The sequence below is a fragment of the Galleria mellonella genome, unplaced genomic scaffold (genome assembly GCF_026898425.1).
Source record: "Galleria mellonella isolate WM207_F2 unplaced genomic scaffold, CSIRO_AGI_GalMel_v1 utg3104, whole genome shotgun sequence".
Classification (NCBI taxonomy): Eukaryota; Metazoa; Arthropoda; class Insecta; order Lepidoptera; family Pyralidae; genus Galleria; species Galleria mellonella.
Window position 1 is genome coordinate 424,450 of NW_026442072.1, and position 23,330 is coordinate 447,779.

At 35.4% G+C, this 23,330-nt stretch overlaps 1 protein-coding gene across 2 annotated transcripts in view; it reads left to right on the plus strand.

The window, feature by feature from the left end:
- LOC113510286 (kinesin-like protein CG14535) overlaps positions 1–15,239 on the plus strand; it is a 403,744-nt gene extending 388,505 nt beyond the window's left edge. Inside the window, exons 5-8 of one of the 2 annotated variants that reach the window (XM_052895783.1) lie at positions 5,619–5,712; positions 9,904–10,101; positions 11,047–11,262; positions 11,564–15,239. In XM_052895783.1, the coding sequence (XP_052751743.1) occupies positions 5,619–5,712; positions 9,904–10,101; positions 11,047–11,262; positions 11,564–14,262 (3,207 nt within the window). In that variant the 3' untranslated portion in view covers positions 14,263–15,239. The remainder of the gene's footprint in view (positions 1–5,618; positions 5,713–9,903; positions 10,102–11,046; positions 11,263–11,563) is intronic. The other variant, XM_052895785.1, reaches the window with a different exon arrangement.
- The last annotated feature ends 8,091 nt before the right edge of the window (positions 15,240–23,330 follow it).

The window sequence follows — 23,330 nt, forward strand, 5'->3', positions numbered from 1 at the left end:
ACTGTTTGAATATAAAAATGGACAGCGTTATTAGGGCGGAAGTGTGTATAATAGATTGTGTTATTAAAAAATATATTAAACTTCAATTACAAGTGAAAAGGCGTTTTGTATTTTAACTTAAAGCGGTAATAACACATTAAATTACTCCATCATTATACGACGAAGATGATGGACCGCTTGATGGGCAATGATAATCATTTGATACAAACTACATCATGCATAGAGATCCATCCATTTGTCGTTAAATTTACTCCAAAAGCAATAGAGAGTACATAAAATACAATAACCCAAAGGATAAGCAAACTGAAGTGGCTATGGTCACATAGTTGACATGACATTTTACATTTAAATGAAAGAAATTTTAAGATATATATAAAAAGGACTCTCTGTACAAAATTATAAATTAAATGACTATTTAAATGACAAAACTGCATGGATTTGATTTTGTATTAATGTGATTTGTATTGTAAATGTAATTATTGTAATTATAAATTGACGTATCATAAGAAGATTCTTATCTGTTACAGATGTAACAGATGTATATGAATAAAGATGATTTATTGATTAATTGATTGATAGCTCGAAAAATATACAATGGTTTTTCGGTGGTCAGTCAAACAACGGTATACTATTTTTGCATCTTCTACTGCCTTTATAACGGATTGTGTTCTGAAGAACTCTTCGATCGGGAATCCATCCTCATATCTCAGAATCTAAATGGTCAGAGTGCGATTTCAGAGGAGTTTCCTTCAGCAAACACTCAGATTGATACTCATTCAAACTCACTCACTCGATTCAAACAAACCTCTTTCGCTTATTTATTTATTCATTAGTACAAATATGTGTACATGGCGGACTTAATGCTAAAAGCATTCTCTCCCAGTCAACCATATTCTACATTGATCAATCTTTTCATACACGCTCGCCGGTTACGGGTACTTTAAATTTTGCATATAAATCGTGTACATTATAAATTCAAAATTACATACACCGACAATAAAATGTACGATACAAACGTTCATAGGACAAATTTATCTTGAAATCTAACGCAGCGCACACCACAATCCCATTAATATCGTATAATCCCCTGTATGTAGTGCATTGCGGTGCATTACGATAGCGAGGCTTCATTTGGTCGTATTGTAATTACCCCAATTGTTTGGTGTGGGAGCGATTGTCAAACATACATTATGGGCAATTTACATGAATCTCTTTCGTCCCATGTGCGCCTGGTATCTAAATTGTAAACTATTTAGTGAATAGTATCATTCGACGTTGGATATATCCTACCGTTAGTTAAAAACTGCTCAATTATAAAGAGTCATTTCTTCATTTCCATCCAGTGGCTACTGAAAATATCAATTTACTCTGTTATATTGTTGTGTACTTATTTTACTATAATTAAAAATGTTCTCACTGTCCAAACCTATGCTTATTGGGGGGAAAGGGATTGTTAGTAATGAGGTTTAACGGCCCCATTGCTAGTTCCATCAGTGGGCCGTCAGCTTGTTTGACGGCCCACCTTATGTAAAGTGGTAACCGTCGCCTATAGACATGGGCAGTACAATGGACATAACAGAGTACTGTTTCGCCCATGATACCCCCCATGCGTTGCCATTCCTGAAGACTCAGGTGTTATTCCTCTGTATCCAGTAAATTCACACCATATCCCACCCTTTAAATCGAAACACAGCCATGCAAACACAACTGCTTCACGGTTGAAACACGAATGGGACAGAGGTACGCAAGCAATGGACTTTTGTACAAAATCTCCCTCTGGTCACTAATGTCACTTTGAGAGTGTTCCTATGATATTTTCAACAGAACTTGATTACCTTTACATTAATTTCCATTGAAGCGTACTGTATAAGCCCTCACTGTGTTATGTCATAATGACAATTACATCTGTGTTGTCCACTAAGCCTCTGAATCCGCTGTCATTCCAGTCTGCTGAGTTAGGGCGCCGTAATGCCTGCACAGAAATGACAACTACTGGCTTGCAAAGATAAATAGAGAACTATTCAAATACAAATTTCATAATAACACAAATTTTAAACTATATTATATAGAATATCATATTAATTAAGAAAATAATAACAATAATAAAAACACCAATAATTGATACTTTTTAAAATAAATAATTAAGAAGATTTAAAATATATATGTATATATTTATATAAGTATGTATATGTAGTATATATTATTTGTTATAATAACTAGTCTTTTTTTTTATACAACTTAGAATGGCAAACAAGCTGACGGCCCACCTGATGGAAAGTGGTAACCGTCGCCTATAGACATGAGCAGTACCATGGACATAACAGAGTATACTGTTTCGCCCATGATACCCCCCATGCGTTGCCATTCCTGAGGACTCAGATGTTATTCCTGTGTACCCTGTAAATTTACGCCATATCCCACCATTCAAACCGAAACACAGCCATGCAAACACAACTGCTTCCCGGTTGAAACACGAATGGGACAGAGGTACACAAGCAATCGACTTTTGTACAGTCTCCCTATGGTAAAATGTATAATGTAATAGGATCGCCTTTTACGATATTCTAGGAATACGTATTCTATTTGTTACTACTTTTCTGCTCTTAGTTTCTGAATAAGTCATATAAATATGTATATATACTTTACATTAGTAATATATAATGTCAAGTGAAGGCAAATATAATGGACACATACAATGCAGTTTATTTTTATATATATATATATATATATATATATATATATATATATATATATATATATATATTTATATTGTAAATTTTTAATGAAAAGTTTCGCGACTGACTCTTGGCCACAGCAGAATATCAGTGTTTTGCTCTTTTAAGGGCAAAGCAATAAACTGAGCTGTGACCATTTTGTGTTACTATGGCACACGCTTGAAGGAATGGTAACAAAGGAGATTGTTAGATTATATATTTTGTTTTTGTATTTTTTTTTTATTTGTGCTTTTTTTATTTTTATTCTTTTGTCTCTTTTGCTGTGTATTACGTGTATGTTTTTTTTTTATTGTAATTTGTGTGCTGTAAGTAATGTAAATAAATTATCTATCTATCTATCTATATAATAATCATTAACATTAATAATATCTTTGAATTTAGAACACGAAATCATTAAATACTACATCTCATCGTTTCTTGTACAGTGCAGATAGTCCTCTACCTATACTTTTTTGCACTTGGCTAGCTAATCATTACCACTGAGTTTTATGATTAAAAACTATACCTTATCTTTACATAATACGGAATTTATCCAAGAAGATGAAAAGATAAAAACACATGCATCCATACATTGTATTGTATTATAAAATCTTTATTGTACATAATTTACATTGGACACATTAAAAGGTTTAATATACTTTTATTCGTTTATTTATTTATTCTTTATTGACAACATTACAAAAAAATGTCTGGTACAAAAGGCGTACTTAATACTATTATAGCATTCTCTCGCAGTCAACCTTTGGCGAAACAGAAATTTTATTATGCGGTGAAAAATTACAACACATGCAATGGAGAACTACTGCACACAGTAATGATGTGCCATAATCGTGAACTAAACACGGCGTGTTTATCCAATGATTATTGCATATCGAGTCATTGTAATAATTATAGGTAATTAATACATAATTTCCCATTTACATTACTAAATCGACACAAAGATGTTAATAAATCTAAGAGTTCCCTGCAAATAATAACACAGCTACCTCTCTTACCTTCAATATCCAACCTGAAGATCACTCGAGTCATACTAATGAGGCGCTTAATAGACAAGAATTCATTAATATAAAGTCGGGAAACAAATTAAATATTTACACAGACAATTAAAAGCTCCGCGGCGTCATAACTAAATTGATTTACTGCGCCGTACTCCCCGAGCACTTCGGATTTAAGCTTTTTCAATTAGCGACTCAGGAGGTCATTAAAATTTTCATTCAAAACAATTTAAATGTTTCCGTGTGGAGTGAACTGATCCTTAAGTTGGGGTCGCCAAGCTGCACACACTCTATGGACAAACGACGCGCTACTTTAAAATATAAAAAAAAAATATGCTTACCATTGGAATAACGGTCAACATGCCCATAGTTTGTCAAACATCTTTAAATTCATAACACTGACATAATTATAGATAGATAGATAGATACTCTTTATTGTTTCCTCCAAAAGATTACAATAGTAAACTTATTATAAATATATACAATTACAAGAAATAATCACAATAAATATAATTATATTAAATATAATAAGCAAAATATGTTACTAAACTTGTGTTTTGTAACTTGAAAACGGCTGGACGGAATTGGCATTTTTAATAAAATTTTATTATGAAAAAAAATTGAGAAATTGCCTGGAAAAAAACGTAAAAACCTCAGTCGATTCAAATATTTCAATCAAATATTAATGTCAGGTACATGATAGTTTTCAACGGAACGTCGTTTTTTTTTTTTTATTTGGTTAATTTAAAATAGTTACTTCCTTTTTAATATACACATTTTTTTTAAATGGATGATAATGGAATGGTAACCCCACCCGCGCTATCGGTATACACCGGCGGGGCACCAGTGAAGGATGATGGTGAAGATGAAGCAGGTCAGTTGGCCCATCGTGACGAATTCAACAAGAATTGTTCACGATGGTTTCCAGGGGGAACCACGTGTAGGTCGACCTAATAAGGTATATTGCTAGCAATGGGGCTGTCAGTTTGACAGCCCCATTGCTAACAATCCTTTTCCCCCTAAATATACACATATTTACATTAACATTTCTTATGAAGATTATTGTTAACATATCATCAATTAATATAACTTTTCCGATATAAATCTATGTAAAATCAAAAACATGGAAACCTGAGATGTAATCTGTGCCTCACCTAAGCCCGTTTAATTATCTATGCCGGCGGCCGAAAGGCGCTCCTCGACGGCTTACGGCATAAACACGCTGTAAGTGCCAGATTTGCCTAAATTATTCAGGGTATTACGCTCACCTTTGTTATATTTCGTAGCAAACTTTTCTCTCCTTTATATCGTCATTTGGAATGTTCTGCCTTAAAAAAAAATAAAAAAAGGAAATGCTTTGTTTCAAAAACATAGTAGCAGAATAATTATTAAACTAGTAACCTATCAGGTTTCACAGTGTTTTTTAATAAAATTCTTGTGTTATTCGCTGATAATGTAACTTCATATAGGTAAAAGAATATTTAAAATCGATTGAGTATTTTTAAGTTCATACAATACAAACAAAATATGAAATCGTTCCTCTTTATAATTATCTGAATTACTAAACTCACTTCCTGATTTATTCCTTGTAACACACTGTGCAATTATAATATCAAAATGCATTTTATCTTTACAATTTACTGAATTACATCGCTGAGACACATTAAGTTTAAGAAACACATTACGTTTAAGAAAGCAATTGCTTTCTTAAACGCAAACGGAAATAATCTCCAATCATAGACTATCCTAGTTACAGTTTTTACAAGATCATAGACTATTACACATATAGACATATAGAAACTGAGATCCTGCCCATAAGAAACAAAAATATAGGAATTTGAAAGTCGCTTCTTGTTGATACTAATACTTAGATGTTTTTTTGTTATAGACGGAGATCTGCTCAAGCGCGCTCACTGACGTCATCCATGCAGTCATCAATGGGACAGACGGTTGCCTCTTCTGTTTTGGACACGCAGGCCTTGGTTAGTACATCACTGGATCGAGCATAAATAATTATTGTAAATCAATTAATAACTGAACGAACTAAATTATTCGTTTAACAAAAACGTTCGACGAACTAACAAGTAAACCATGTAACAACGATCTATACAGATCTATATTAACAAATTTATAACTGTACGTAAACTTTTAAAAATATTTTTGAAGACATGCAAAGAAAATCAACAAAATTGTAAAATCATATTCCTAGAGATTTCATATTTTGTGAAAATTTAAATCCTGACCATGTCCAAATAAAAATGATTACCATATTGTGCAAAAATGTACTTCAAATATAATCAAAAATAAGAAAAACACCATTAATGAAGGCATTTTTACTTTTATATGATAAATTTAAGTCTTTCCGACTTAGGCAGTTTACTAACATTCGACTTGGTCTTATAATATATACCTACTCATACAATATATAATACCAAGTCACCCTTTTCTAATTTGCAAAATAAATGTTATTTTCTTTCCTAATTTCTCTATTGACATATTTATGCTTAATTCTTACATTTCGATTATAAAAATACCATATTCTCTCAAGACAACAACTGCGTCTGTGTATCAAACTTTCAATTAAGATCTCGCCACTCTTTCAGTCTCACCCATTTCGATGCAAATTCGCTCCCGAGAGTGCCCAATGAAAACTTCCACCATATTTTATAGTGTCTGCTTAACGTGGCTCATGATAAACTCATCTCCCGTAGGCTTTATTTAAACTTAACTTGTTTATTAACTCTAACTTGTTATAGAGTCTTGTTTTTTGTTAACTTTAAGTCAGAATTTAGTTTTGAAAATGGATTTTGAGAACATTGCGCTACCAATATTGTGGAAAGTAAATTAATCTAACTTTCTAGTATCATAATATGTAGTAAATTGTGTTATCGTAAACTGAAAGGATTTATTTGAAGTTTTCCAAATAAGATTTATGAAACTGATAATAATGTAACTTCGTAATATGATAAAACACTTACCGTAAGTAGGACGCAGTTTTTTTTTTATAATACTTAGAATGGCAAACAAATTGACGGCCCACCTGATGGAAAGTGATAACCGTCGCCTATAGACATGAGCAGTAATATGGACATAACAGAGTATACTGTTTCGCCCATGATACACCCTATGCGTTGCCATTCCTGAGGACTCAGGTATCATTCCTCTGTACCCAATAAACTCACACCATATCCCACCCTTCAAACCGAAACACAGCCATGCAAACACAACTGCTTCACGGTTGAAACACGAATGGGACAGAGGTACTTAAACAATCGACTTTTGTACAAAGTCTCCCTCTGGTAATTAAAATATTTAAAGTTTTATACTAATACCAAATTATTATCTGTACTAGCAATTTTGCAATTGGTCTAATATTAACAGCAATGCGTTTTGAAATTCTGTTTTAACTCAATGTTCTCAATACTATACATAGTCAAGCCCAATCTCCGGAGCGCCAAGTTGTTACTAATCCAGCAGATCGAGATAATAACTTTGACAAACAATAACCTAATCGGCTTATGTTTTCATCGTTCCATTTAATGTACAGACCAAAACAAGCAACTTGCTTAAGAGATTGCCAGTTATTATAGAGATTTGTTCTAAAAATGAATTTGTAAAATGTATTTTAAAGTAAACAATATAATACAAATATTGCAATATTGTCATTCAACCCAATAATAGATGTTTTCAGTATGTTCTATTCAGAGTTAACCTAAAATTTACGCAGTGTAGGATGACTCCCCATAAGATGGAGTGACGACCTCAAGTGCATTGCAGGTAGCCTGTAGATGCAGATAGTTCAGGACCGTTCCTTATGACAATCTATGGGGGAAGCCTATATCCAACAGTGAAATGATGATGATGGCCGTAAAATTTGTCTAAAACCAACGACTGATATAAAATTAATTACGGACCATAAACTATAAAAAATTTGTTAACATGCATTGAATATTAAAATATCATCCGTTAAGCAGCCGTGTTTGCATGGCTGTGTTTCGGTTTGAAGGGTGGGATATGGCGTGAATTTACTGGGTACAGAGGCATAACACCTGAGTCCTCAGGAATGACAACGCATGGGGGGTATCATGGGCGAAACAGTATGCTCTGTTATGTCCATGGTACTGCTCATGTCTATAGGCGACGGTTACCACTTTCCATCAGGTGGGCCGTCAGCTTGTTTGCACTTTCTAAGTTGTATAAAAAAAAATCATTTCTAAGCATTTAACGACGTTTACAAGATATTTTTACTAATTGTTAAAGTACAATAATTTTGTAGAAATGTGACCATATGTTTAAGTATATCTTCTGTTATTTACGGTAAATATTCGGTCACACTCATTTCTTGTAACTAACTATTTATGTTTTCAATTTAATTTCGAAATAGTTTTGAGTGTGAATATTTGTATAGAATTATGAATCTTGGGATTTTTTGTAGTTGAATGGATTTATAACGGTTTATTGTGACGTTGTTACATTCATTTGTCATAAAAAAATAAATAAAAGGAACAACGGGAACTCTTTAATATTTCCCTATAAAAATGAGACAATTTCATTTCAACATATATTTAACAAGATCAGTATAACAAAGAGTAACAATGGGCAGTCTTATTATTTCACAATAATTCTATATAGAGGAATAATTACAATTAAATTATAATTAAACGATATAAATTTTATTTAAAGGTGCAGTAAATTTTACCATCAGCCTCTTTATTAACTGGCATTATAAAGACTTCTTACCCTTACCTACCGGATTACGGGTTTAAATGCAAATTGAATGAGTTGCGTACTCGAACGAAACTTCAGGGAACGTGGTTGAAATCTCAGTAAAACCAAGCTTAGTGCTACATACCGTTTTATTCTAGGCACAGATGATTCTGCCGCTGAATAATTTAAACCTGTTTTCAATTGCTACCACATTTGTAATGTTCAAAGTGTGTGTGTTCAACAGGTGATCGCTTACTTTAGCAAATTAAATAAAAGTTTTAACTTCTTTGCATGATATATATATATATATTCTTTATTGCACTTGTAAATTACATTGTTAATGCATTTATAAATATTGTGAGCAAGGGTGGACTTATCTCTGACAGAGATCTCTTCCAGTCAACCCAATGCAATTAGAAAGCATGTTGTTAGCGGGCAGCTGAAGTGCTACAACTATTAATATTTAGTGTACATGAACAAATATACAGTTAAATAAAATATTAAGATACATAATAAAATATTACATAAATACATATACTATAAATAAATATAATACCTACCTACTTAAACAATGGATGTTAAAATAAATGAATATACTACCTAGAATAGAAATTAAGTTCAATGATTTTAAGGTTTGACAGTTCGATTATAAAAATTACAGTATCCATAACTTGTAGCTTTGCCCGTGTGTTATGTATTATTGTTAGTATGATCTATTTATATTAGATTTGTAATGTTAAATAAGATAAATAAAGAAACTTAACGAAATTGAAATTGAATGAACACACAAAGAGCGGTTTCAGAGGAGCTCCCTTCCACAAACACTTAGGTTTTATTTTGTTTTTTTTTTTATACAACTTAGAATGGCAAACAAGCTGACGGCCCACCTGATGGAAAGTGGTAACCGTCGCCTATAGACATGAGCAGTACCATGGACATAACAGAGTATACTGTTTCGTCCATGATGCCCCCCATGCGTTGCCATTCCTGAGGACTCAGGTGTTATTCCTCTGTACCCTGTAAATTCAGGTTGTGAAATGATCTTCTTGCCGAGACTTTCCCTAGAAAGAAGAAGGTTCTTCAAAAAGGGCGTATTAAAGTTTCTTAAGGGTCAGCAACCTGGTGTTACAGACGTCCATAGGCTACGGTAAAACCATCAGACGGACCGTATGATTGTTTGCCATCATAGTTGTATAAAAAAAAACCAGGAAGATATAACAAAATAGAAGCACATAGCAATCTGTAGTTTCTGCCTACTTCAAACTGAAGAAGGCCTGAAACTATGACAATATAGGTATAATATTCGTCTCTTGCGACAGCCACGAGAAAGAAAATGGTGGTCCATTCTATGCCGGGACCACACAGCAAATCATAAAAATAAATTTATATATATGTATATATAACTTTAACACCATTTTGTTCTATAGGCATCTGTTTAAAAACTAAATTAAGTAAATTATTTTCAGGTAAATCCTACACAATGCTGGGGCGACCGGACTCAACGACGTCTTTAGGGGCCATCCCATGTGCCATCACGTGGCTCTTCCGTGGCATAGCGGAGCAGCGACACAAGTGTGGCACTCGCTTCTCAGTGAGGGTCTCCGCTGTGGAGCTCTGCACCAACACCAACCAAATCAGAGATCTACTGGCGCCGTATCAAAATGGTACATTGATATCGTTTTCTAACTATAATAATTCTGGCATGTCCTTGAGTAATTTCATTTTTTAAATATCTTTGCTACTTTAATGTTCTTTTTTTTTTAATACAACTTAGAATGACAAACAAGCTGACGGTCCACCTGATGGAAAGTGATAACCGTCGCCTATAGACATGAGTAGTACCATGGACATACTGTTTTGCCCATGATACTCCCCATGTGTTGCCATTCCTGAGAACTCAGGTGTTATTCCTCTGTACCCAGTAAATTCACACCATATCCCACCCTTCAAACCGAAACACAGCCATGCAAACAAAACTGCTTCACAGTTGAAACACGAATGGGACAGAGATACCCAAGCAATCGACTTTTGTACAAAGTCTCCCTCTGGTAAAAACTGGTTCTAAAACTAGTAAATTAAATATTTTATTTCTATTTTTTATTACAAAAAAAAACAACTATTTATTATTCAACATTTTAATTTATTTGCAATCTGTGTAAGTCTCATATTATTTTTGCCGTAACTGAAGTCGTTTTTATAATAGAAAAATCTTAAATTATTTCTTAACTGAATTTAATTACTAACACCTGAATCCTCAGGAATGGCAACGCATGGGGGGTATCATGGGCGAAACAGTATACTCTGTTATGTCCATGGTACTGCTTATGTCTATAGGCAACGGTTACCACTTTCCATCAAGTGGGCCGTCAGCTTGTTTGCCATTCTAAGTTGTATAAAAAAAATACTATCTAAAAATTTTAGTGAGTGTGAGCGAAAGAGAGATTATGTTTTATTTATAAAACACTTTTTACATTTGGATAGTACTAAGTAACTATGTTTCATAAACAGACAACTAAAGTGAATACAAGAAGACAAGAAGCCTTGAATACCGTTTTAAAAAAAAAATTAAAATCCCTAACTTTATTGTTATAATTATTTTTTATCAACAGACACAGAACAATCACCTGGAGTATATCTCCGAGATGACCCACTCTTCGGCACTCATCTGCAGAACCAGTCAGAACTTCGCGTGCACAGTGCTGAGAAGGCGGCTTTTTACCTAGATGCTGCGTTATCTACCAGAGGAACAAGAGAAGAAGGAAAGGACAGTCATTTACTATACACATTACATGTGTATCAGTACAGCGTCGGTGGTAAAGGAGCAGGTGAGTCAGGACAAAATAGTTCAGAATATCTTTACTAATACCTGAAAATGGCCGTTTAGGAGTAGAAACATATGCATTAAATTATTTATGTGACTGATAAATCAATGCTTTTCATGCAAATCAAAGCTGTGTACTAAGTTTAGTTTCTAAGTAATCGACCATCCAGGTCTAAGGACTATACTGTATCTGTTGATAAACTTAGTGATAACAAACAGTCCTACTAAATACAGCTGCTAAATTTCCTTTTAGTGTAATAGTAACATTACTATTATTTATTAATATGACATCAACTTTATTTCAGTTGCTGGAGGTCGAAGCCGTTTACACCTAATTGACCTTGGAAACTCTGAAAGAGGAAAAACCAATGGAGGAATACCATTATCAGGATTAGGCAATATTCTGCTTGCAATATTCAATGGACAGAGGCATCTACCTTACAGAGATCATAATCTTACTCATGTCTTAAAAGAATGCCTTGGTTCTCTCACTTGTCACACTGCCATGATAGTGCACGTGTCTCCAAATGTCCAAAATTACTCTGATACTCTAACAACTCTTCAATTAGCCTCGAGAATACATAGGTTACGCCGACGAAAAGTTAAATATTCTGCAAATAATAACGCCGGTTCTGGAGGTAGTTCTGGTGAAGATGCTTCGAAGCCAAGCAGTAGTGAACCTGACCCATCAAGTAGTGATTTATCTGCAGATACTGTCATATACGTTGGTCCAATGGATGATGCGACTGATGGAGAACATCCACCAGTTTACATACCCCACATAAACTCTGGTGATAATAGATGTGTTTTAAGTAAAGCATTAAGAGGATCAGTGGCAGAACAGAAACATAAATCGTCTCTGTCTAAAGTAGTTGAAGAAAAAAGCCCAGTTCACAAATTACATTCATCGCCTAAATCGTCTCCTTTAAAAACTTCAATACAGCCGACAAATCAAACCCCAAAAAGTTCTCCTGTTCATTCAGTGACATCGAAATCTACGCCTATAAAGAAACCTTGTCCAAAACAATTCCAAGAAGATACAAAAAGTAATAGCGATGAACAATGGATCGATGGACCCCGCATATCAAAATCAAAGCTGGTTGAAGCTAGGCATATTATAAAAGAAACACAAAGTAAAAAACGGGAAACGTGGATTGATGGTCCGATGCAAGAAAGTAAATTAGCACATCAGTTTGAATCTGCGCCTGTTCTACCGAATTCTGTGCCCCTTCAAATAGGTATACTTGGGGCGCACGGTAGTGAAAATGTCGGGTACGGATACATGGATAATCACAAAAAGAATATGATAAGAAAATGGGTAGAGAATCAAACTTCGCAAATACATAAATCAAGACATAGTTCACCAAGTCACAAAATACAATCTGGTCATAAAGATCCTGGAGTTAGGACACATGACGATGTGGAAACACCTCACAGAATGGAACTTTTAGTAAGAGATGCAAGACGAGTTCATGTAGAAGAATCTACTATAAGAACTGGTTTAAAATCTGGTTCCAAAGGTATGACAATTGAAGAAGAAAATGTAGGACCACCTGATATTTCTAAAAAATGTAGTAGTTCAAAACAATCATCTAAAAATGAAGTTGATGAAGATGATGATAGTGAAGAATTAGCTGAAATTCCTCCTGCTCTTCCTCTTATACAACCTAGTAGTTTAAGTAGTAGAGAAGTATCAATGGAGAGCTTAGATAATAAGTATAAAGAACGAATGAGAATGGATGATGAAATAGTTTCTAATCGTAGCAGAGAAATTGATCATCGTGGTATAAGTAAAGGTCACGTTGATGATGAAGACGAAATTTTAGAAATTATTGAAGTCGAAGAACCTTTGGAACCAGTACCAATGCAAGATTGCTGTCTACAAGTGACTGAAGAAGACATCGCTTTTTGCATGGGTTTATCTGAAAATCCTCTCCCTGAAGTAGACCAAGAAGATTCTGAAGATCATCCGCTTAGAATTTTGAGCCAAGAAAATCTAACTGTAGCGTCTACGTTTACCGATACATTGTCTTTATACAGTGAAGTTGAACGTCAAATAAGAAAAGAAGCTATCCTTAGACAAACATTTGGGTATTATGCAGAAAATTATACTTGTGGCCATCCTCTTATTGATTTAAATCCTCACGAGAGCTTACCTTCGTCAAGATCTAGGATTGATGAAATCTTAGGCTTAACGGAATTATACGGTTCTCGGCATTTGCTACATGATAATGACGTAGTTGTTTCAAGAATTAATCCTCACTTTCAATCCTTGTCCCTTTCAAATGTTCGAGACACAGAGGAGTATCATGGTGATGGTTCTGTGTATAGCGAGCCTGCATATAGACCGAGTGATAAAATATGTGATAGTTGTAAACGGACTATATCTAGGCCAGGTAGTGCAGTAGGAGATTGTGCATATCAAGACTTAGAAACAGCCAATAATGATTCTTACGGCCCTTTTGAGAGATATCGAGGGAACGACATATCAGATGCTCGTCTAGCATCGCTAAGACATCCAGACGGGGCATCTGATCCTAACCTACGTGAAGAAAGAAGAGTACCAGGTAATGGCGCACCTTCAGTAGATACATTTAGAGAATTAAAATCCAACTTACATCTTGAAGTATCACCTCCTGTAGTTACATCTGAACCACGTATGGATAAGAACGAAAAAGGAGATAAAAGTGTCGCAAGAGTAGTTGCTAGTTCCAAACCCGATGGCTATGATAGCGGTCATGAGTCGACACCAAGAACAGGTAAACATAGTCCGGCAGCAACATCGAGACGGGCGGAATCTGGATACGACTCAGTACCAAGAGATTCTGATGCATCTTCATTAGATTCGTATCCTACAAGGCGTGCAGCTGTAGCGCGAGCTCACGCGAAAAAGCACACAACAGCTAAATACAAGCAACACAGTGATCGCTCCTTCTGTTCTTGGCTTCGAAATCCTTTCACCTGTAAATACGCTGATACAGACCCAGAAATTAGTGACTTTTAACGTGAAGAGATTGTAAAATATAATAATCACATAATATTAAATCCTTAATATCATAAGCTACGTTACCGAATTTAATCTGGAGACTGCTTTTGTACTCTAGATGTACTCGTATTTTAAGCTTGGCACTAATCCGATGAGGTTACCACTGTATTTTTCTAAATCTGAAGCTTCTATGCTCTAAAAAGTATAAGATAAACTTAGCGAAAGTTAGATAGTTGTAACACTGTTGTAAATACAGACGTATAATGCAACGAATGCCATACCGTTAGAGTTAGTACTTCCGCTCATTTTGTACTTTTATACTATCATCATCGACTGTCTTTACTTTAATAAAAGGATGTTAGATTTCCATTGTTGATATAGCTTTTGTACGATTTTCAAAAGCAATTAAAAGTCTTCCTCGGTCTTCCCCGTCTACTACTTCGCCATATCCTGGAATATACACTATATTTTCATATCCACTTCATTGATAACGTCTATTTGGATTATTTATTTCTTATCTTCAAAATTAATAAATTCATTAAAAGTTTCAACTATGTAGTATTGTGAATTGAAAAGCATGCTCTTTACTTATGACACTTCTCAGAAGATATGGATTAAAAATATTTGATTTAAGAATTAAAGAAACACTCTCATGGTGACACTCTAAATATTGGAATTAGATATAAAAAAATATAATTTGTTTCAACAACTATAGATCTAAGACTGTTGTCTGGTTGGCCATGTCATAGCTTTAATATTTTGATATTGTGAATTTCCATCGGTATGTCCGTCTGTACATTTGTATTTGAATAATTAACACTTGATTGCAATCATTATGGCTTTATGGAATGTTACTGATGAAGTTATCGCTTTATATTGTCAATGTTTTGTTATTGTAAGAATACTATTATAAATATATATCCTAAATTCTACTATGCGTTTGTATTAGTTCACATAAAATTGTTCAATTTCAAAATGTGTTTTATTGATTGTAAATTCCCTATACATCGCCTGAGATGATTTTAGATAACTACAACACCACGAGTGTCACGTGCATTGCTAACTCTAAACAAACTCTAAACAAAGGGTGTTATTCCTCTGTACCCTGTAAATTCACGCCATATCCCACCCTCCAAACCGAAACACAGCCATGCAAACACAACTGCTTCACGGTTGAAACACGAATGAGACAGTGGTACCCAAGCAAACGACTTTTGTACAAAGTCTCCCTCTGTTTGATTGTTGTTGACATATTCAAACAAACTCTTTCAATCTACAAAACTACAAGAAACATAACCATACATATAAATATACATAGATCTAACTCTGATATTTACAAGACGGCCCACGCTGTAACTGAATTTCCAGACCATTATCTGAATTGAACCACTGTAATCTACGCGAAACGTTTTATAACGAAAGATACATATAACATTAAGTATTATAGGAAAACCCATGAATAAATAAGTAGAAACTGGGAAGTTAGCATCACCCTAGAGGTGCAATCTCAGAATCTTGGGATATAAACTTTTTTCCCCATGTAAAGTAAAATAACTTCGGCCCGTTAAGAGGGGCGCTATTATCTTTCATTTCTCTTGTAATTTCACATTCTCCGTGCACACCCCACGAAAATCAAGCTATCAAAAGCGTTTACCCTCTTTTTTTTGGGGGGTGACAACTTTTTCAACGAAAATCTCCCAATAATTTGTTAAAGTGGCAGATGCTTAGCTCGTAACGCTTATCGAGTGGTGAAAAGATTTCCCTTTCGCGTATATATATTGCCATGGAGGTCACTGTTAGATATATTTCAAATACAATTACATGTTCTGAACTGGTATTCGATTCCTTGGTTTCTTTGTTATGAAAAGATAAAATCTTTGAGTCAATCTCTTTTTAACGGGGGGAAAGGGATTGTTAGTAATGGAATTTGACAGCCCCATTGCTAGCAATATGCCTTATTAGGTCGACCTCCACGTGGTTCCCCCTGGAAACCATCGTGAACAATTCTTGTTGAATTCGTCACGATGGGCTATCTGACCTACTTCATCCTCACCTATCATCCTTCACTGGTGCCCTGCCGGTGTATACCGATAGCGCGGGTAGGGTTACCATACTATTATCATCCATAAAAAAAAACTCTCTTTTTAACAAGAAAAACAAAATGAATCGAATGAAGACATAGCCAGTTTTGTGTGCAAAAACCCTCAGTATAGTAGACACAATTTGTGTAATATTGTACAACGAACAGATAGAAGAAAAAACTTCTGCCTGATGTATATCGTTGTCATACATCAAGCATGATAAGGTAACGTCGACATAATGGGAGGTAAATTATTATAGATTGCATTAATCCCCATATTTTAAAAATCATAGAGAAAAATAAAACTGTATTTTTATGATATTTAGAATGGCATGTATGCATTACCACTTTCCATAAGGTGGGCCGACAGCTTACAAGCTGACGGCCCACCTTATGGAAAGTGGTAACCGTCACCTATAGACATGAACATTACCATGGACATAACAAAATAGAGTACTGTGAGGACCTGCTCACAGGAAATATTTGATAAGAGATATTTTTTATTTGTCGTATGGTTTCAGCATAGAATGGGCCACCCCTTCCCGTGGATATCAGAAAAGGCGACTATAGGAACTTTATGGTCGAAGAATAGGTAGCAGCGTCCTTGTTAAAATATCAGGAAAACCTAACTGCGATTACCAACATGCTTGTCAAACGTGGCAACTACTGGCAAAACCCCTCCTTATAGGAGAAGCCTATGTTCAGCAGTGGAAAGTTAATAGTTGATACGACATGATGACAGCTTTATGGTCCCGGTATAAAATGGACCACCCGTTCCTTTCCCGTGGATATAATAAGAGGCGACTAAAAGGCCTTAATGGTTGAGAAATGGGCTGCAGCGTCTCATTTAAGACATTACCAAAGCCTAATTGCTCTTGCCAACTCGCCTGTCAAACGTACTAGCTACTGGCAAAACCCACTTATTAACACGACAAAAAACGTGGTCGTCGAAATATCGGCTATAAAGAAATAAAAATTGTTACTCGCTTTAAATCTTGATAAGCGTATTTGAAACATGTGTTGACAACTAGAAAGTTAATTTTAAACTAAAATAATTCTATTTAAATAACTAGATGTATTTTAATATTCTCGCTTCATACTTAGTCACTGCCAGTAATCGATAGAATAAAAGATTTATAGAAAATAGATTAAATGGAAGGAATCGAACCCAGAAAAGGGCTTGTTTGTTGTGTCACCGCGGCAAAGGCACGTCAAATCGGATTGAAACACTATTGCGACCCTTACGTATTGGTTTGGTTATTATTTCCGTAGTTTTCTTTGCGTATCACGTTTCCAATGTTTCACTCGTCTCAACAAAATGTTGATCTATAGACAGGGACCTTATGCTTCGGTAATAAGGTCGCTTTTAACTTGTTGCCCAATATTGGCTACGAGTCAGTAGGTGTTTTGTCTTCCCGTCACGTCCCAGGTTCGACTCCCGGCTCAAGCGTGTCTGCCGTGTTCCCTGTATTATTTTTATCCGCATTTTGTACTTATTGCTCCGGCATTATGTGACGTGGCGGCATTATTAAATGTGGATGTCCGTTTAGAGGTAGTTATGCGATCTCTATCGGACTAAGCCTGATATATGGGACGTATTAATTGGATTTAGTCAGCCATTTTGTTTGTTTAGGTTGAGCAAAGATGTGTTTATAACCTCGTAATGTTGTCACGGTTCGAATTATGTTCTATCTTAGCCCTACAGAGCTTTCATATAGAGTTAAAATAGAATTTACGTACATTAAGTATGTAAATTATATCCGTAGGCAAGTCTAAATTATTTGCAACGCTCTAAGTTAATTTATTTATTTTATTTTTATATTATTAAAATAGCAGACGTGATAGAAAGTGCTAATAATTGTATATCGACTTTAACTGTACCATGGACTTCACAGAATATACTGTGACATCCATAATACCCTTCATGCGTTGCCATTCCTGAGGACTATGATGTTACACCTTCATAACCTTTCACTGCCATATTCTCTTCACCCCATCACTTCCATATTCACACACTTTAAACTTAAACGCAGTCATGCAAACACAGCAGAACCAGGGTGGGAGAGATTGTTAGTAATGCGTACTACCAGTCCCATTGCTAGCAATATACTCTGTCAGGTCGATCTCCACGTGATATTCCCTGGAAACTATCGTGCTAAATTCCAAGTGTATTTATCAGGATGGGCTAACTGACTTGCTTTCATCCTCATCAGTCATCTTTCACTGGTGCCCCGGCAGCGTATACCGTTAGCGCAGGCGGGGTTACCATACCATTATCATCCATTAAAAAAATGCACACAGAGAGACAGCAGAATTAATGGAATTGAAATATTTAAGCATATTTTTTTAAAAAAATTTTTATACAATTTAGAATGACAAACAAGCTGACGGCCCACCTAATGGAAAGTGGTAACCGTCGCCTATAGACATGAGCAGTACCATGGACATAACAGAGTATACTGTTTCGCCCATGATACCCCCCATGCGTTGTCAATATAATACAATAAAAATGGTATAAGTCCGCAATTGTATATTAAATCTTTTAATGTATTCAGTTTGAATTATGTACAATAAAGATTTTACAATACGATACAATACAAAAAAAGTACAAAAAAATTTTATAATAAAAATAAACCAGTCTAACTAAAAATGTTAACTAGTGCGTCCCGGCCAAGCTCTCCAAGTTACGTATTACTGGAAACCTCATTTAACTCCCGTGAGTTTAATCTAGATTAACTTTAAGACAAAAAAAAGAACAAGATCGAGTGTTCCCCGTTATTGTTAGGTGTTTAATTCCCAAAGTTCGTGTAAAAATTAATAAATACTCGCCGAGAAAGTTGGCAAATGAATCCGACCGTAGCGGATTCATTATTCACTAAGAGTTTGCGGATTTCATAATGTTTAGATTGCGCCGTTTATAAAATTGTAAATAAAGTTTTCATTCCTGAGGACTCAGGTGTTATTCCTCTGTACCCTGTAAATTCACGCCATATCCCACCCTTCAGACCGAAACACAGCCATGCAAACACAACTGCTTCACGGTTGAAACACGAATGGGACAGAGGTACCCAAGCAATCGACTTTTGTACAGTCTCCCTCTGGTAAATTATTACTAATATTATAAATGAGAGTATGTATTTGTTCATTTTTCTGTCAGTCTGTCTATTTAATTCTTTATTTTAAAATACTTATTAAGATTACAGTGTACATAACTAACATATATTTCATTTTGTTTTAATAACAGTAATATTACAGTAAATTTGTATGTCAGTTTAAATTACCAACTAACTCTCTATCAATGGCAAACACCATTAACAAACTAAATTATTCGGAATGAGGGCAGTCGGCTCTGACCCCCCTCAGAATGAAGTACCCAGCAAAATGTGAGCATAGTTCCTCTGACTCCAAATATGATACAAATGCATCAAGAAGCATATTCTTAAATTATATAGATATATTGTGTATTGCATGTGGTTCCGACATAGAATGGGCCACCCCTTCCTTTCCCGTGGGTGTCGTAAGAGCCGACTAAGGGAACTTAATTGTCGAGGTATGGCCAGCAGCATCTCTCATAAAACGTCACCAAATTCTAAATGAAGTTGCCAAACCGGTTGCCAAAAGTGGCAACTAGTGGCAAAACTCTCCAGCAGGCCTATGTTTAGCAGTGGAGAATTAACGACTGACATTATTATGATGATGATATAGACAGTGCTTCATCAAAAAGAGGTCCACTTTTTTTTAATGGGTGACAATGGAATGGTTACCCCGCCTGTGCTATCAGTATACGCTGGCGGGGCACCAGTGAGGGATGATAGATGAGCATGAAGGCAGGCCAGTCGGCTCGTCGTGAAGAGTTCAACAAGAATTAACCACGATGGTTTCGCGGGAAAACCGCGTGGAGGTCGACCTAATAAGGCATATTGCTAGCAATGGAAATGTCAAACTCCATTGCTAACAATCCCTTCCCCCCCCCCCGTAAATAGAGTTTTTTTAATGGGTCAAAATGGAATGGTAATGCCGCCTACGCTTTCGGTATACACCGACAAGGCACCAGTGTTGCCACCATGTTGAATTCGACAATAATTAACCATGATGGTTGAACCATAACCATGAAACACGAGGTAGTTGACCTGGTTGGGTATATTGCTAGCAATGGGGCTGTCAAACTCCATTGCTAACAATCCCCTCCCCCCCGTAAATAGGATTACATTCTGAAGTAAAATTTAAAAATAAAAACGATTCAAAATTCTCATGAATATATTTGAAAAAACAAGATGGACAGTGTACAAATAGTGCATAATGATACTTATTTTTACTGTTTTGATTTGTATATGTATATATATAAAGAAAGAAAGAAAGAAGAAGAAAGATTTTTTTTTTTAATACATGCATAACAATTTGTAAGCAATACATATTGTGTGCATATTAATATCAGAAACTACAGATCCGAATTCAAATTTAAAAAGGCAACCGAGTCTTAGAAAATATTTAATTACTTGCAACATTGAAAAAAAAGCATTTTTTTTTATTAAAAATAAAAATCGGTAAAAAAACTTTTAAGTTAAACGGTTTTATTTTATGTGCACTGAAAACTACAAAATAAATAAATAGTTACTTACCTATCAACCTACGTAGGTGATCTCGGTCTCTGATGGTAGTGGTTGTCATAGCATGAACCATGTCAGCGGCCGAAAGGCAGTTCATGAGAGAACACTGACACCAGGGTTTGCTTGGTAGGTAAACTAAGCAGCCCACACTATAACAAGTAGGTATTTTGACCTTCTAGTTCAGAAATATTTTAGTACTAGGCAGAATAGCTTTTAGGCATATTAGACTAAAATAAAAACGTGGGGCCCATTAACTATTTCTGTATTACTTTCTACTATACTAAGTGTGGATTGCATCGACTTATTATAATCGTCATCATCATCATCCTAGCGGTTTATCCCGGTCGCATCCGAAACCTCATAGCTCCGGAGTCCAGGGTCCGCTGAATCGACTTACTATAATCCTTACTGGAGGTTTTGACCATCAATAACCAGCCGTTACGGCTTCACCAGCGAACGCCGAGCTCATGATCTACCAAAGTATAAGATATGCTCTGCTATAGGTATGATTTCAGAGGGGCCCCACGTTTTTATCTGAATGAATTAAATAGAATGAGGAATATTCGGTAAACCGAATATTCCTCATTCTATTTAATTCATTCAGTGCATCATTATTACATGGTTTCTTACCTGATAATTTAGTACAATCTAATTCCTCAATACATAGCCCTTCCAGAGACTTGACTCGACTTAGAGCCACGTACGCTTGTCCTTCCTCAAACCATTTTGAGCCCAAATATACTACTGCATGGTCGACGGTGCTGCCCTGCATTTTATGGACGGTGAATGCTCATGACAAAACTAAGGGCAACATCCTTTTTTCAGCCGTACCATAATTGAATTTTGCTGGAAACTGTATGGCTTTAAGGTAAATAACGTGCATGCCGTCTGTGCCAAAGTCAATTAAAACTGATGATATATCTGTTTCGTACATTTGGGTTCGACGGAACTGAGGCCAAAAAATTTCTGTAATGTGGCCTATAGCGTCATTTACCAATCCTTTTGTAACGTCAATGTTGGGCCGCAACATTACTTTTGCACCTACAAATATTTCAAGTACTGATGGTAAGCCTCCAGTCTTATTTATATTTGTTGGCATTTTTTGTTTATTGTTACCATGTTGTTCCCACAATTAAGGGGCATTTTGACGGTCGACCCCCCCCCCCCCGCAGTCCAGTAAAGGGGCAAGGCTTAATATACAACAAGATGCGCCCAATCTTGAGGGGGAAGCGCTTACGACATTACATTTTTATCCACCCTAATGCCATACAGTCCTCGGCACGTTTTAACCTATTACCTTAGCTTTGAATGTTTACCTTAACCTTAACCTAAACCTTAGCTTTATTATTACCACATTTCTAGCAAATAAATAAATTATTATTATTATAAATTATTATTATTAATGGCGTGAATTTACTGGGTACAGAGGAATAACACCTGAGTCCTCAGGAATGGCAACGCATGGGGGGTATCATGGGCGAAACAGTATACTCTGTTATGTCCATGGTACTGCTCATGTCTATAGGCGACGGTTACCACTTTCCATCAGGTGGGCCGTCAGCTTGTTTGCCATTCTAAGTTATAAAAAAAAAAAAAAACTTGGGTGGTATAACTACCGCTTACTAACGAGGTATCTAATTACCTATTTTTTTTTTATCTGCCCCTCTAACGTCACACAATCTTAGACGCAACTGTTCTCGATACGACTAATATATATACGCCATTTTGTAACAGCGTCCATCTTGAATTTGAAATTTTGACATAATGACAGTATTCTGCAGTGTAGTCCTATTATTTGATACCCATATTGTGGTGGTTGTGGAAAAATATGTACCTAGTCCGCCATATGGGAACGGCGTCCATCTTGAATTTTAAATTTTGACATAATCATCGTGTTTTACTAGTGTAGCCCTTTCATTTGATACCCATATTGCGGAGGTTAAGGAAAAATATGTAATCCGCCATTTTGTATCGGCGGCCATCTTAGATTTATAATGTTATTGATTTTATTATATTGTATTGTCATCTAAATTAAATGTGTGTACCAAATTTCAGATCAATCTGACAATGGGAAGGTGCTTAAATTCCAATTTCTAATTTTGACCCAAATAAATAAATACCGTACAGGTCGAGCTAAATAATAATAAAAAAACCGTTTAATAAAACCGTTTAAAAAATATGTCACCTATTGACCGACTAAATTTTGACATGTTTTTGAGACTGTCTATTCATATAATATAAGATTTTTATTTTGTCCCTTCATACAAAACCACAATTGTAACCAAAACCATTTATTTACCATCACGGAACAATAATAATAGAAAGCACGTTAGTGCAGTGGGCCAAGTTTTGTTTTAAAGCCCACCCGGGTAACATTACTGCGCCGACAGAGACGTGGG